Source organism: Coturnix japonica, chromosome 7, assembly GCF_001577835.2.
Source record: "Coturnix japonica isolate 7356 chromosome 7, Coturnix japonica 2.1, whole genome shotgun sequence".
NCBI lineage: Eukaryota > Metazoa > Chordata > Aves > Galliformes > Phasianidae > Coturnix > Coturnix japonica.
In genome coordinates this window covers 7,993,248-8,010,398 of record NC_029522.1, presented here as the reverse complement: position 1 = coordinate 8,010,398, position 17,151 = coordinate 7,993,248, and the positions used below count along the sequence as shown (strand labels likewise).

Below are 17,151 nucleotides of genomic sequence, written 5' to 3'. Positions count from 1 at the left end.
GTTAAGGTCAGGATCTTATTAAGTTTTAAGATGTACTGTGACCGTATCTTATATCTTAGGAAATGCCAAGATTTTCCTCACTTTTTCCCATTTATTGCAGCTTATTTCTCTTCCTTTTTTATTTTTTTTCCTGCCAGCCACTGCGATTGGTGGAAGGTAAGAGAGCAGCCCAGCACGGCACTGCATCCATCTAATGGGGCCTCACAGTGAATGCTGGAGGACCTGAATCCCGCAGGGGATGGGCAGCACTTCCACAAAAGGCAGCAGTCTCTTCATTCCCCTTTAGCAGGGCACTGGGAGGAACACGTTAGCCAGGCACACAGCACAGGGATGCTCAGCATCACAGCCAGGGTATGCTGGGATAAAGGTGGGCAGTGGGTTTTGAGGGACTCCCCTATTCCTCCCGCAATAAAAAGAGCAGAGCTTGAGGGTTTTGTCAGGGATGGACTGAGTTACATCCACTTAAAAGCAATTTAAGTCTCCTTTACCTGTATACATCAGCTCAATAGAATACAGCAGATCAGATCTTGTAGCTGAACTTCTGTAACCCACACTATTTAGAACTCACATCACACAATGCTTATTAAGCCTAAACCGTACGACCTTCTGAAGTTTACTTAAACTTTTAAAGCAACTGATATAAAACTCAGATTTTGGCATCCTTAGGAAAATACATTAATGATCTTTATGCTCATTTAAGATAGACAGCTTCTTCTTGATAGATTCAAGTGCTAACCAGAAAATTGTTTAGGCGATTTCAAGCGTTATTGCTCTCTGATATTAAAGCACCACCATAAGAATAAATAAAATGAAGCAAATTCTTCCTCTGGAACTCACATTAACAGCAATATCCCAAACTCATCCTGAATTCTATTTAAATTGGAGTGGTTGGGGTTGTTTTTTTAGTGCATCTGCCTGGGCCTGGATTGGCTTTCAGGAGATGCTGCGTTAGCATATAATAGAGAAATGTTTCATTTCTTGTCAGGCATGGTTAGGATTACACACCTTGGCCTTGTCTAGGGAAGCACTTGAGGACCACGTGTCACATCTTGTAAAGTTGATGCAAAAGCCCCACGTTCAACCAAGCACACGAACACGGGCAAGTTCATTATTTTCAGCACAAAATAAATCTATTCCCTCCACCTGCAGTCACAGAGCATCCCACTCATGCTTTAAGAACATAGTGTGACAGGGAATTAAAACAGAACAGCTGATGTATCATTCTTTGCTCAATCCAAATTGGAAACCTGCATGCCCTAATGGCATTTTGGTTTCCAAATGAGCTCTTTGAATAATATTCCCTTCCCCTCTTTCCATCAGGATCTCCAGGAATTAATAATTTAACCCAGCCTTACAGTAGGCCACTTGAGTGGGAACTTCTGAATAAAACAGTAACTATTCATACCCACATTTAAATTGCTGGGAGGCTTCTGAGGTTCAGTGCCGAATAACTAACCTGTCTCGCCATCTGCAGGATGGGGCTGCTGAAAGGCTGCAGCTCAGTCAGCGTGAGCTTCACCTTTGGAGCTGGGGCGAAGTTGCTCTGTTGATTTGCGTGGGATGTTCTGCCCTCAGGGAAAGGAGCACATGGAGAACTCCATGTGCAGGATCCTCTTGTAACAATACACATCTGCCTTCTACAGCTACACACCACTCCTGGTGTGTTCTCTCCTTCACTCCTTCAATACGGGTGCAGGATCACAGAATGGCCTGGGGACCTTAAAGGCCCCCCAGTCCCAACCCATATGGGCTGGTTGGCCCCAGCAGCTCAGGATGCCCTGAGGAGAACCTGAATCCTCATGGCAATGAGCATTCCTAAGGATGGGGCACCTACCAGGGCCTTACCACCCTCTGAGTGAAGAATTTCCTTCTGGGTTGCAGCAACACTTTGCAGATTCACCCTTGCTGTGAAGGTCTAACTGAGGTCACATTGCTAACTTCAGCAATGCAGTGAGCACACCAACAAACTGCACCCAGCTCAGCAACACCAACTCTGGGAACACCACGTAGCAGGAGAATCAGCCTAGGCTACAGCAGGATTCAACAGACAGGATTACGGGATTCAGTGCTATGTCTCTTATGTGCTGCAAAGGTACATGGTAGAGGAAAGGAAAAAAAGGGAAATAAAAAAGCAGACTTCTCTGCACTCCACATCACTGCAGAAAGTTGATCTCTCCTGAACCAGGGGCTGCATGGCTGAAAAGCTTTGTACGTCCTTACACAAGAGCAGGGGAGGGAGTGAGGCTCAAGCCCGCTCCTTCCACTGATAGATGAGGAGGATCCAGATGACCCAGCCATCAATGTATCAGGAATGGGGGCTGATGTTAGTGAGAAAAGTGCTGTTACACAATCCCAGATTTTCAAAAGCATCACTTTTATTTTGCCCCTTGTTTCTGTTATCCTCTTCCTGCTTATTCCCAAAGCCAATTAAAATGCAAACAGGAGATTTTAAAGGCTTGAGTTTGATAACAGGCAGCAAGACAAGCGAGGCATGGGACAGCACTGAAATATGGCTCTTTAATGCGTGCGTATTAATAGAAATAATTGGATTTCTAAAGTCTCCCAATTGCAACCGTCTCCTCTTATCGTCCATTAAATCAATTGACATCCTGCACTTGTTATTTCAAAAGTGTTATTCTTATTTCACCAGAGTGCTAAACATACTCTGTTTGCTCTAATGAAAGTTGTAGAGGCTTCTTCTATAGCACAGGCTTAGCACCCTGCAACCAAGACTGCAGCCTTCTCAGCTGCTCCTTCTCAGCACAGAAATGCTTAAGTGATGTGTTTTTATTACTGCTAATGCCAGCTACGACATTTGGCCAGTTGAAGCTGGGACAACTGTGTCACAGAGAGAGAAGTAAGAGCAAAAATGTGTCCGTGTTTCTTTCTTAATGGTTAAGTAAAGAAATAGAAGATCACTTTCATTGTATTTCCAGGAAGAGTTAGCTGTCAGTGGAAGCTGAAGAACAGCCAGTGTGTGCCTTGTGGCCTTCAGCACTCATCACTTCAGCGCTGGGGCTACGTGGAAAATTGCTTTTCGATTCACGAAAAGAAAGACACTAAAAGTTGTGTAGGGGATCAAAGGGATTCCCCCAACAGCAAGTTAAGTATTTCAATTGAAAAGTTGTATTTCCTGAGCAAACAAAGGGAAAAAATAATCACGTAGTTCAGTTTCACCCCTTCTGCCCTGAGTTCTGAATTTATTACGTCTCCATATACCATCTCCATATATATCCATACACCTAATGACAGTGCACTACTTTCCATCTCAGCGTGAATACAGTCATGAAATACAACAGAAAAAAGAAAGTGTCCCTGTGCTTCACATCACTGAACCAAACGCTGCCCACATTACAAGGTGAATAATCCAACAGAAAAAGGCAGACACTTAGGCCACCAATGCCACAGTTCTGGCTCATGCCCCCCCTGTGAAGCCATAAATGCAGACTGAGCACCTCGCTCCCTTCCTTGAAGTGGCAGCACACAGAGAAAAAGCAGCTTTAAAGATTAAACTTAACTTGGGGCCACAAACAGGAAAATGCCTTAATGATAATTTTATAACAGAACTTTATGTCAGTGCATAGCGCAGCTCCTTCAACGCCTGAAACTGCTCATTTCCATAAATTAACATGCCTGGGTCTCTTTTAGCAGTAATCATAACTTTGCATTTCCTGCTTGTAATGGGCAGCCTCAACATAATTACAGTATGTTCCTTGTTTTAGCACTGTGCAGATCCCCTCTCCCCAGTCAAGCTCCGCTCACCACAGCTCTGTATTAGCAGAGACACAAAATGAACCTGCAGAGATTTACTGCACGCACAACACCCTCACATGTATATGCAAACTTGCATTTGCATACCCAAAATGTCTGTCTGCTGCTGCTAGCAAACATGCTTTATTTGTGCATGCAATGGCTGTACATGCAAATTCCCTTCTTCCAGCATCAATTATCCACTCCCTCGCAATCAATTTGTTCCCCTTCCCAAAAAATCACTTTCAGATCCTATATTGCTTAGCTTTCACAGAAGTCAATAAATGGTGCCACATCCCTCTCCTCCCTCTCTGTTACAGGCCCTGCTTCTGCTCACTGCACTCAGAAGAAAGGAAGCAGCTCTGGCTCCCCTGTTGCGGGTTCTCTTCCCCGCTGCCTGCCACAGGGCACCCTTTGCTAAAGAAACAGCGTCCTCCAAAGGCACTGCTCCAAAGACACACACGAGGCACTGGGATCACAAGCACCTGGCAAAGACAGAGCTGGAGAAAATACCGCAGAGACAAGGGGAGAAAACACTGCATAGATACATTGCTTTAATACCTACAGCAGAATACCAATTTTTACTTTCCTTTAGAGAAGCGCTGCCCTTGGGAACAAGATGTTGCAGTCTCCATGGCCACATGGACAAGGGCCAGGACAGTGCTGCTGAGGGCTCTGTCATAGGGTTTCTGCTACACCAGGATCTGCAGCTCATCTGCACTGCTTCCATCAACCTACTCATCATTAGGACGCATAGATCGCCCTCTGCCAGCTCAGGACAAACCTCATTCCAGTACTTCTGCCCTGCTGTCCTCAAGCAGCAGTGATTTTGCACAAGTGTGACCTGCTCGCACCCTCCTGCAGCAGAATGCCAAGCTATGCACTGTGCTGCCCTAAAGAGAACAAAAACACCCCTCTTGGCTCAAAGCCCCAGCTGTGTCCTCTCAGTTTAATTCAAGGTGGTGACACGCTGGCACAGAAGCACTTGTGGCCAGGTTGGATGGGCTCTGGGGGGCAGCCAGCCCACAACATGGGGTTGGGATTGCATGGGCTTTAGGGTCCCTTCCAACCCAAGCCAGTCTATGATGATTCTATGGTGTCACACCTCACACCTGAAGGAAGAGCTCTATTCTCTACAAGAACTGTGCTCGTGCCAGTTGTAAGAACAGAGCTAGCTAAACTACCAAAATTTCATTACTGATTGTGACCATTAAACCACTTTCAGATAGGAAAATAAATTCAAATGGGACTTGGTAAGCTAAATTTACTTTCAATTTTTTCCCACGTATAAGGCTTATTTGCCTAATTTAATGTTTTACAGCTATCTTCAATGTGCAAATACTTCCTATGGTGAATAAGCAATATGAGGAGGAAAAAAAATACTATATTAAAAAATCAGAAACTCTCATTCTGAAGTTTGCTGTTTATTTCCTTCCAGAAAACTCAGCTAAGTGAAGTCAGGTTCATCATATTGTAGAATCACAGAATGGCCTGGGTTGAAAAGGACCACAATGATCATCCAGTTTCAACCCCCCTGCTATGTGCAGGGTCACCAACCACCAGATCAGGCTGCCCAGAGCCACATCCAGCCTGGCCTTAAATGCCTCCAGGGACGGAGTATCCAGGTTAACTGCCTTTGAATCCCTATGAATAAAGCTTTGCATTGACAGTTTCACCATTCTTCTGCCATAGTTGAGTATCCCAGAGCTACCTCAATGTGTAACTGTTATTCATTTCAACTGCTAGATCAGCACATGAAGATAATCACACCAACAGCAAACTTCCACAGTTCGCCACTGGTTTTCACCACCTTCCTATGCAGTGGGTGTAATTGTGGAGATGATGCTTGGTCTAACGAACTTGGTCCAACCAATGGAATTCTCTGCTCCCTTTAATATATTCTCTGCTCGCTGTCATCATTCATGGTGGCAGCAGCAATATGTTGGCTCATTATGTTGTGCTAATCTCGCTGCCCAATATTCTTTCCCCCAATCAATCCGCTGATTACAGCCAGTTTAAATCTTAGCGATAACCGGATTCAGAGAGTTTCCAAAGGACGATGGAACTGGAATTAATTAGCATCCATTAGGGGAGAAACAAAGTCCTGCAAATAGCAGAGAGAAACAGAACAGCTCAGAAGGACAGTGGTTTTGGAGCAGCACGTGGGCACACCTGGCTTTTACAACCTTATGTAGCAGGACAGCACAGCACCCTCAGCTCTCATCTTCATAATCATGCTATGAAGAAGCTAATTCTCATATCAAAATTAATTACACCCTGAAATCCTACCAGTGTAGCTTGTCATTGGCTCCAGATCCCAGGCTTTCAGATCTTTCAAGCCTGCAGATAGGAGCAGTGGAAACTTCTGCCAGGTAACATGTGATGCTCTACCAACATCACACAGCCAAGAGGAAAATAGTACAGCATTTACAGATAACCAGGGGGAGTTTATATAGAAAGGGGAAAACAGCACACCGTCTTTCTTCTGACAGTCTTTATGTTGAGTGCTATTAACTCTACCACTTGTAATATTAGTGACTTCTCACCTGTGAGTGCTTTCTTTACCTTAAATTATGGCTTTTCAAGCAGAAAGGGTGGGGGAAAAACACACATTATTTTTACCTGGCTGGCATTTAAGGAAATAACAAAAATCTTTCTCACTCTTATGGACAACGGTAACATTTGCAGACCAAAAAATCATAAATGTCCTGTAACAGATGCTGATAGCCTCACTGACATGACAAATAAGAGGCATTTAGCTTTTAATGGCTTTTGTAATTTTTTCTCCTTCTGAGAGCAGCACACTGTGTAAAATGTATTTTAGTCATCAGCACTTGGAAGTAACTTGGCCCATTATTATTCCATATTAGCTCCATTTGTCGATGCTATGACAGAAGACCCGATGGCCAGCTGTGAGCACTGCTTCCTAAACTCAATCTGAAGGGCAGCACAGCCACGGGTCTGTCCTTCTGCACCAAGGGGAAGGCAGCAGGAGGACCATTCAGGAAGGGATGGTATAGAGATGAACCAAATCAAGGCTAGGAAACCCAATGGACTTCACTTTTTACTTCTGTCGCACATGCATAAGAAGATATCCACTCATTCAGACATACAGAAAATGACTAATCCTTCCTTCAAGTGAGCATTGGCTGAAAACATTGAAGCGTATTAAGGGCTCGCTAATTGATGATATATTGCCTTTAATTAATTTTCAACTATTAAAGTTACCTAATAGAATTTCATATTTCTTACTTGAAAAATGACAGTCACAGGAAGCAATGATGAGAGACAATTACAATTATCACTTAGGACTATTAATATGTAAATATATGAGTAAGTTAAGACTGCTAATTTAAGTTGCATAATTGCTGGATATTTCTGAAGTTGGAGCCTAATAGGCTCCACCATTATTCGCGTCTATTTTATGCATACGCTGACAATGATTTTTATTCTTAAAATACCACGAATAATAGCATCACATTCATTTTATTAACTGATACGGGCACCAACATCACATTCTGTCACTCAGTCAGTTGTATCTAAAAATACGAGGGGCTGAAAACTTGCATCACTTGCACACCTTCACGCTTCGGCTCCTGAGTCAGCCGCAGGTAGTTGGGTGTGAGAAGCAGCTTACTCACTGGGCAGATCACTTCATAATCACCCAGCAGGGTTTTTTCATCCTTCCCCTGCAACATTTGTTATTACAGACTTTAAAGCACAGATATTTTTCAAAGGTCAAGATACAGAATGGATTTGATCCAAGGATCCCCAGCTTAGCAATCCAAAAGTCAAGAGAACTCTATCAAATGTCAAGAGAAACTAGAGATTACAACAAATTACTTCTGCACTACTTCTCACTTATGCAACGTGTATGCAAGAGGTATGGCGTAACTAGTTGTTATTCAATGATATTCTACAGATCTCATCTTGTTCCAGACATGTAAAAGAATTTAAGCATGGAAGATGACAATTTGCTCAGCTGTGATTTTAAAATCAAGACTGTCCTTCAAAAAAAACAAAAAAACAACAACAAAAAAACCCCACCATAATCCTAAATTACGTCTTGCATTATGCAGACCATGAAAATAAATGAAGTGTAATATTTTCTGTCTGATTTTATAATCCTGGGACCTCCTTAGGTTTTGTTTAAAATAGAGTATGTGTTTTACAAAGGATTCTGAACAGATTGCAATGCATTTTCCTCTCGTGAGATAGGAAAAAAAAGATGGTGAATATAGAAGTTTTTGTATTTGATTTGAAGGATTTTTTTAATTATTATTTCTTTTTCCTTGAGGTAGATGCAGTGCAAATAGTTGAGTGCCTCACAGAAAATGACAGGCTTTCAACTTCCAGAAGTGCAAGGAATTTTCAGTTCTAAACAAGTCTGATGATACCTAACCCAAATAAAATCAGTAAGATTTACTTCTCTTTGCATTGCATTACTTAAAGTAATGCCTCATAGTTTTAGACAAGGATGAAATCAGGTCATATCCTATTATCAGCAGGTAAAGAAATTTCTTGGAGTGTGTAACAGACATTTAAAACAGCTGCCTTCAAGCACTTCCTTAGGTACCATTAAAGGTGGCAGAGTTTCAGCAAGAGCCCCAAAAAAGTCTGGTTTTACTTCCACAATCTCCGTGCTGCTGAAAATTGAGCAGAGATACGGGCCACGAAGAAGCAGCTACCTTTGCTACTTGCCCTTTATTCTGTAATAACTACAACGTGGCCTTTCTGTAGACAATTCACTCATGTCACTAACCAAGATATAAAGAATAAATCAAGCTCAGTATCTGAGCCATCTGTAATAAAATTTTAACTACTGATACAAGAGATACTTTTCCATAAATTGACTCACCATACAATTGGGCTTGCTCCAAGCCTGTAAGACTTTATCTGCTAACCATTTGGAAACAGCAGATGATGACCCCCTTGTAGCTGACAGAGCCAAGTAGTTAAAAAGAGTTTTAAGTTGCGTCTTCAAAGGCCTCAATAGGGAACCCAAAAGCAGTCTGGATTTCTTTAGCTGTGACCTACTCTCAAATATGAACCTTTCCTTTAGTCCCTGCTTTGGATTGCTGGATAGGTTGGGAGGAATACTTTTCTACAGCTAAACAGTCAGAAAAAAAGCACATCCGGGTTCCTAAATGATAAAAAAGATATATATACACTGAAAATCTACCTAGAAGAGCCACTGTTGGAATAAGCAAAGCAAAAAACATGAAATAGATTAACGTTGTTTATAAAGAAAAATACCTATCAGAGCAAAAGTCAACACAGCTAATAAATAGTAGGGAAAAAATAGTAAAAAAAACCAAACAAACAACAGCTAAAAAAGCAAGCCATAACAGTATGACAATTCCACTACAAAGTCTCTGACAGAAATTCAGTTCCTGTAGGTTACTGAAGAGAAAGCCCAGAGCAGTCTATCCACTGCCCCTTTCTGTAAATTCACTTCTTAACACGATTCAGACGTCATCCGCACTCAGGTACCACTCAGATACAAAACAGAAACACATTTATACGATACATCTTATGTTATGTGTATCTCCATGGAAAGGTGCATGAGTGCAGCAGAGGAATCAAGGCCAGCTCCATCAGGAACCAGCAAAGCCTTTAGCATGCTGCTGCCAGCATGGAGCAATCCAGCATTAATCAGCATCAGCTATCGCTCGCTGTCTCCTCTGTACAGAAGAGCCCCTAGGCAAAGCAAAAAGTACAGAGACAAATGTCTATAACCTCACTGGTCTTAAAAATCTCATCTCCTTCTGCCTAATCTTTTTTTGCCCTTCAGGGAAAAAATGTGCTAACACCCCAAATCCCAAAGGTTTTCAGTTCAAGATCAATCAGTCTAGCAGGCCTGGGAGGAGTGCCTCATCTTCCAAGTATCAAAAGCACAGAAACGCTGGACAACGGGTTTTGTACAAGCTCCATCCTACCCCAGCTCTCACAGGAAGACAGCATGGTGAAAACACATACCTGACCCACAGCCTTCTTACATGAAGAGGAAACTGCCCATTTCTTTCCCATCTCTAAAGTGTCCACAGAATAATTTCCTTAGTTATCATACAGTTAGCCACTGCTTAGGATAGAGAGGTCAAATATGAGGTAAAAAATAATTCCCCATAAGTGATGCAGAAGCCCTAGCAGGAAAGCATTCCAAGCACCTGTAACATCACCAGAAATGATTGGGAACTGTCACAAGTGAGGTGGATTAACTACTTTCAATTCCATGGAAGCTGATAAGAAGAACCTAAAACATTCAAAACTCAAAATTTCTTTGAAGAGACCAACTGAATTTATTCCTTTTCTGATTTGACCTCATTTTGTTCTGCATCTGTCATGCCCCTACAGTTTATGTCAAGAATTTACACTTCGACAGCCTTTCCACAATGTCAATTAGATATAAAAGCTATGGTTTTGGTTTCATGAGAGATGGTTGGAGGACTTCAGATAAGAATAAAGGAGGATGCAATGGGGAGCTAAGAGAAGAAATGCCTATAAGCCACTGTGAGTCAAAGGTGTATATAGGTGGTTTGCAAACATTTTTATTCACTACAGAAGAGAAGAAATCCAAGTAATTTTATATGCTGTCAAGCATTTGTCTTGTAAATGTTCTAAGAGGCAGCAGTGAAAATATTAATTCTATCTTTTCTTATAAAGGCAAGAGAGAGAACAAACAGGAAGAACATCCTTGAATGATAAAATGTCTAAGGGACCTGGTGGGAATTCTTCACATAAGATGTATTCTTCTTCAGGGAACAGGAGAAGATGTAAACAGATGGGCTTATATAAGTAGAACTGGCAGCTCCACAGATAGCTGCTTTCTTTTATATATGGTTTTTCAGATTCACCAGCGTATTCAGGACCAGTCTTCCTAATTATTCTCAGCATTTTGCCCATTTCATATGCTCACTGTATAATGGCCAAATATAAAAATAATTAAAGCAAACCGTAGTTTAAATCTCAATGGAAATAATCTATTTTATTCAAACAAACCTCTTCAAAAGGGAACTGTCTGTTTACGAATGTTAGTCCATCTGTTCATGATAACTCCTTAGGAAATATTTGTTTTCCTTAGAAACACCAAAGCAGATTACATATGAGGTATTAGATGGGATGGGGTGCGCTTGCTGCCTTCAAATCACTGAGCATACAAATGTGTTTTAACTTTTGTTCGTTTGATATATATGAGGGAGGGCAATGCCTTAATCGACAGTCACAAAGCAATACTTGTATCCATTGTCCCTGGACTGCACTGCAGGTATGTCCTGCAAAACAAACACAAGGGTGTTCCTCTTCTTAAGCTGATGCACCATCAAGTGTTTTGCTTCCATGAAGATGGCCAAGCCGTACTGTGTAAGGTTCACCCTTCTCCCCACCAATTATAAGAACAGAATGAGGACACTGCAGAGAGATACAGCTCCACACACCCCCAGTGCATGTATATGAAGAGCAGCAGTATGTACAACACACAGCAGGTAGAGCTGTGCTATCTACCATCTTACAGTGACAGGATCATAACAGTCCCTCTGCCACATTGTTACCCACAAACCTTCTAATGGGGTAATTTCTGGTAATAAAACCTTTGTCTAACCCTCAGTGCATCGCTCTCTAAAGCCCAAACTGATTGTAAATACATAAGTGAAGAGCAAATCAGAGCCAAAGGACTGTAATCTGCATACACTCGTACATAAGGTGAATGTCAGCTCTGTGTTAATGGATATGATTGGGCTCTCATCTATTGAGCAGCCCTGTTTATGTCACTTTGGATCCATTCCACTGAATCATTTAGACGTTCACCTCAACACTACTAAAACTTATAATTGCAGAGAACATCAGGACAAATCACAGAAGTGAACATCAAATCTAAGAACAGAAGAGCTTTCTCAGCAGTAGAAGGAAAACGCTAACTGAAAATAAATGAACAATGAATGAAAAGGATTTATTATAGAATACATAACAGTGTCCCTGGATAGCATAAAAGTTTGAAACAAGCAACCCCAAGAGCCCCCAAGCTGGCAGCATGCAGGCAGAGGAAATTTAAGCTAGGAGGATACAGCTTCCAGTGAAGGTCTTTGACAAAACGTCACAGAGCTGAGAGGTCCAACCTAACAAAACCCTAACAAGCAAAGCAACCAGCTGTTGCTTTTGTAGCTGAGTCCCCATCAGGTTTCACTGACAAACATCCTGGACAGACAGCAGACAGCTTGCCAGCCAGCAGGCTGAGGCTGGGCTACAACAACAGCCACCCGGAGCTCAAGAGGAAATCCTTCTTTGAGGTCTGAGGCTGTACTGTTCTCCCTGAAAAGAACCAGCCCTGAGAGATGATCCTCCAAAACCTGGTCCTCTGAACCCTGGCTGTCTGCAGAGAACCTGCTGCACGAGGCTCCTGATGCCAGGGGAATGTTCAGTGCTGCCAGCAAACACCATCAACCTTCTCTCCAAACTTCAGCTCTACTAACCAGCCAAGGCTTTGGATGACACTCTAGGAGAGTATTCCCGGGCAGCTGTGACTAAGGAAATGTTCAATAATGTCTGTGTGATCCGTTCTCACAGACTTCTATTCCTGTCTCCTTTCGTTGTGTTCTGCACCAACAACAGAAAAGCAGCGCTCACTGCACTCAGCCTTGTTTCCCCTCATTTTGTGCTACTGTTCCTGCAGTCCTATCAAGCAGTAGAGTTGTCTACTAAGTTATGCAAACACATTAAGAAAAAAAATCAATAATAAACGTTATAATTAATTCGTAATTAAACATTACAAGAACATCAGATCAATCACGACACCAACATCACAAGGCAGATCCCAGGAACACTTCACATCAGCCTCAGAAGCTGTGAGAGGAAGGCTGTGTGATCCAAGAGCCAGGCAGCTCAGTGCTAGCACAGGCTGCTCAGGGAGGACACGGAAGAGCCCTCCTGGCCATAGCCTGTTCCAGTGCTGGCATGGATTTGCTATCCCTGTGTGTGACTCAGAGGGTTTATCTGCCTAAATGAAGCTCACAGTTCTGCTGCTCCATCAGCCCTTGACTCCAGGCAACTCTGTGTTTTGCCAGTGCTCAAACTTAGCTTGCAAATACAGCTAAAATACTCATCATTAATTACAGTCCATACTAAAAATGCCTATTATGCATACTGCTTTTAAAGTGTTCTGTTGCAGGATGCACATTCCAATTCTCAAATTCAGCTACACTTGTACTCCAAGGATATTGTTAACTCCTGATCTTAGCATCCAACTACGGATGCACATCCAGCTAAGAAGCTGAAGCACTCTGTATTTTATAGACAGATGCCTCTGGTTGAAGGAATCACACGTCTTTAATACAAATAATCATCTGTTCAGACAAAGGTGAGGTCATCCTTGTACCAAAAGCCTACGCCCCTCTCCTCTATTACAGATTAGAAAGCCACTTGTGAATTATTTCAAACAAATGCAACCAGCTTCAGCCATGCCAGGAAGCAGAACTATGCACAGAGATGGCTGCTGAGATATACCTGCTCAGGCTGCTTTGCTGTTGTTCTTAACATGGAGCAGAAGTCATAAATCTTCAAATAAAATGACTAAATGCTTGCCAGAATCACTGAGTATTCAAACAGGTGCTCTATAAAACCTTAAATACAAAACTAACCAAAGCAGCTACTGAAGCAGGAAACCTACTGAATGTGTGTCAGAGGAATGTTTGGCAGCAAACATTACAGCAGTTTCCAAAAGGAGCTTGGAAATCAGCTGGTGAGGTGGGTTTCTTTACAGCTCTAATAAATTCGCTCGTACAATAAGGAAGAGATTTACTTGATGCAAGGAGAAATGTCACACCACAGTGAAGAGTTACCGGAGCTTTAATATGGGAAACCACAGCTCTGAAACCTGCTTCAGTCTTTGATGGGGCTGGGAAGTACAGGAGGAAGGGTGACCTGCCAACATCAGAACAGAAACAGACAGCCAGAAGAACGTGACACCTACTCTGGGACTTGTGTTACTCGGCATAATAATATACGTTTTGTGAGGAAAGGTGAATATTGAAGTTCACTGATAGTGGAACATTACTTGTGTTTTTCAAGACAACGGCACATTTCAATGACTTGCTGAAAGATCTCAAGGCACTGTGGGCTTAAGTGAGGGAACAGCAGATGTAACCTGATTCTAGGAAACTCAGAATGGCTCTGATGAACAAACACACCCTTAATCACAACAAGTCAGTAACAGACTGTGTGCTGCCCTTTGTCACTCAGGACAGAGATCTTTTCATCACTGTGGATACTTCTTTGAGAACAAAACCAGGAAACCTCATTAAGCTTCTATTTAAAACTGAGACTTCACCATGTCTCAAAGAGATTGTGCAGGGCCCCGTTCCTCTAGGAGGAATTAAAGGATTCAATCAGATGTCGCCTTCCCTTCAATCAATTTCAGAGGGGAAAAACAGCACCTGAGTAGATTTTCCCCTACTCCCCAACAGCCTGTGAAACTCAGGGAGAAAAAACTCCACACAAAATGTGTTTCTGCAAGTTGAGAGACAGACACAGAAATGATGTTAAACCAAAAGGAAAACCAAACCAAACAGTTCTAACAACCAGGCTGGGCTTCGGAGGGTGGTCACTTAGTTTCTTTTTGTCCTTATTTTCTCAGTCACCATCATACACAGCATTTTGCCACAGAAGAAGAAAAGGAATTAAATGCTTTATTTTGTTGCCCCAAAATCTTGGCACAACAACTACTTTTTGCCCTGTTAATGGCCAGGCATTTGCTTGTGCACCCTTTTGTGAAAGGACAGGCTATATTTGAAGGCTTCAGAATGAAATCCATCTAAAAAAAATTTCTTCAAGGAATAGTTTTGCATAAGCATAATTTAAATGAAATTTTATCCCAAGCCTTAAATTCATTCCACCTGAAGAAGAACTGCAGATGCCCAAGTCCCTTTCCTTCATGGATAAAGATAACAATTAGGCCATGTAAATCTCAAGGTTGCACACAGAAGGAAAGCCATCCTACTTTCAGCTGTGGGACAAAGCTACAATTCTTGCTTCTCATCCCAAGTCCTCAGAAGCCCTTGAAAACCCCACCTGATAGACAGCATGTGTAGACTAGAGCAAATCCATCTTTGCTCCTGAAGAACTTCCAACACAGTTGGCTCACCGGTTTCAAGGGAACCATCAGGTTAGAAAGTCACTCCCCACCTGTTGGATTTAAATACCAATCTATGTCTTGTTGAGAGTGGAAAAGAGGAGGAGAGGGTCAAATGTTCCAAGCCAGCAGTTTGTTTTGTTGGCCTACAGGCCTCCAAAAATTAAGAGGCTGTTAGTGGCAAAAGCGTAAGTGCTGATATCCTGGACTTTGTCTGACTCACCCTTTTCCAGCTGTGCATGCAAAGACTCTCAGTCTGGTTCATAAAAAACACCAAGTACTCCCAGGACATCTAGATGGAGATTATACTGCTAATCAATTTATTTTGCATAACCTCATGGATCACTTGCAATTGATGATTAGGCATTTTAGCTCCTCTGACAATTTGTCAATAACATGAAAACAAAAAAAGGCTATAGACAGCATACATAATTTAAAGATGATCTTTTGCTTGAGAGGAGATGCCACTTTCAAAGCTATGAAAAGAGCCAGTTTGTGAATGTATTTCATGTATCGAGTGGAAGAGCTATAGCAAGGAATCAGATCATTGCTTTTTCTTTTGTAATTACTATATAGGCATCCATAGTAAGTTACCTGTTAACTAAATCAAAGGTGAATAACTCTACTTTGGAGTTCAGTTATCTTCTAAAAGGTTTACTGAAAAAAAAACAACCAGCAAGCTTGATGAAAATGTAGTTTTTAAGTAGCTATAAGTATGCTATTCAAATTCAACCTAGCTTGTACCAAAAAAACAACCAAGTGGAAAGCTAATCTTGCTTCCTTCCTGTTATGGACCGTTTAAAGCTCATTTTATATGAAAACACCTGACATTTAGCTTTAAAATATTCAAAAAGAAAATAGACAATTTGCTTCTAGACAGAACAGGAATGGTGGCTAAACTGACCCAACTAGCTAAATTACTGATAATTTTTTTTTTTTTTCAGTATTCAATCTGAACAGACTCCATCTCCTTCTGCATGAGTATCTGCTGCCCCTAAATCAGAATGTCCAATTGCATCTTTTTTATAAGTGTAAGTACTACACCCTGCATAATTCTGGATCAATCCACAAAGTTACCAGCTAATGAATGACTCTTGGTTATTGATGAGCAGTGATGAAAGTGCAAATGGCTTCTCCCTTACGTATTACCTGATCCATCCAGTCCTTGGCAGAGAATGTGCCAACACTGTTCTTGCTTGCTTGTTGAACATATGCAAAGCTCACACAAATACTAGGTCAATATAATATCTTATTTCAGAAATCCTTGCTTTTTATTACAGATATGACTGATGAATTCAGTATTGATTCACTTCTTTAAATATAATAGGGATGCTCCACTCGGAACACAAGGCCTGGATAGTTGTGAGTCTGCAATGACCTTCAGGAGCCCTTACCCTGAATGTCTGCAGGAAACAAGCTAATCAGGAGATGAAGCTCTTGTATCTAAGCCAGGCTTGATGTGGAGCTGTGTGATTTGAGTGAAAGAAACAAGTTCTCATTCAATCACTGTAAATATGTTCAAAGTGGGAATTTGCTAATTGTAGCGCTCTGTGAGCTGAAAGTAATATAAACAATAAATATAAAAGAGAATACACGGGCCTAATAAAGTCATAAAAGCAGTAAATGCTAGAAATGAGATGCTGAATACATTCATATTTTAAAACTCATGTCTAGTTTAAGTGGGATTATAAAAAAACAACCTGTTGAAAACCCTTTTAATTCAGTTTGTGGGTAGCTGCTGGAGAATCAAATTTTTGATCAGCTATGTCCCACTTGGGATGCATAAACCTCCAATTACTTTCAGCTTCTGTTAGTTTAATACAAGGATGGCAAAAATCATGTGGACGTTCCCTTCATTTACTACTGGAACAAACAATTTGCTCATCACCATGTTTTGGCAGACTGCCTGAACAGCTGAAACTGTTGCTCCTCCTTGAAGGATAACATTTCACCAGTCAGATAATAATAACCTGTTCAACCTGGGGTCCCCCCCAGAAGTTCCCGACATGTATTGCTCTAATGAGGCACAGTCCTGGCTTTCAGAACACTGTTTTTCTGCTGTATCTATGCATGCAAGCGGGATGGGAATATTCAGTACTACAGTAGCTACTTGCAAAAAGGCTGGCTCTATTAAATAGCTGTCCATCTCCTCTGCACTCGAGGGAAAGATGCATTCCTCTCTAACAAAGATGAAGGGAATATCAATGGGGCTAATCTCTTCAAAGTGCTCAAAGCTCAAAGCAATTGCCTGCAGCCCTACACAGTCCCCACCCTCATTAGCT

General features: G+C 41.7%; 1 protein-coding gene across 2 annotated transcripts in view; it reads right to left on the bottom strand.

Annotated features, from left to right (window-relative positions):
* Positions 1-17,151, bottom strand: part of SPAG16 (sperm associated antigen 16) — a 332,745-nt gene that overhangs the window by 59,977 nt on the left and 255,617 nt on the right. Inside the window, exon 16 of one of the 2 annotated variants that reach the window (XM_032445972.1) lies at positions 15,106-15,161. The exons of the other annotated variant lie outside the window; for it this stretch is intronic. Within the exon in view, the coding sequence (XP_032301863.1) occupies positions 15,121-15,161 (41 nt within the window). The 3' untranslated portion in view covers positions 15,106-15,120. Of the gene's footprint in view, positions 1-15,105; positions 15,162-17,151 lie in introns of those variants that run through there. 2 annotated transcript variants of the gene reach the window in all.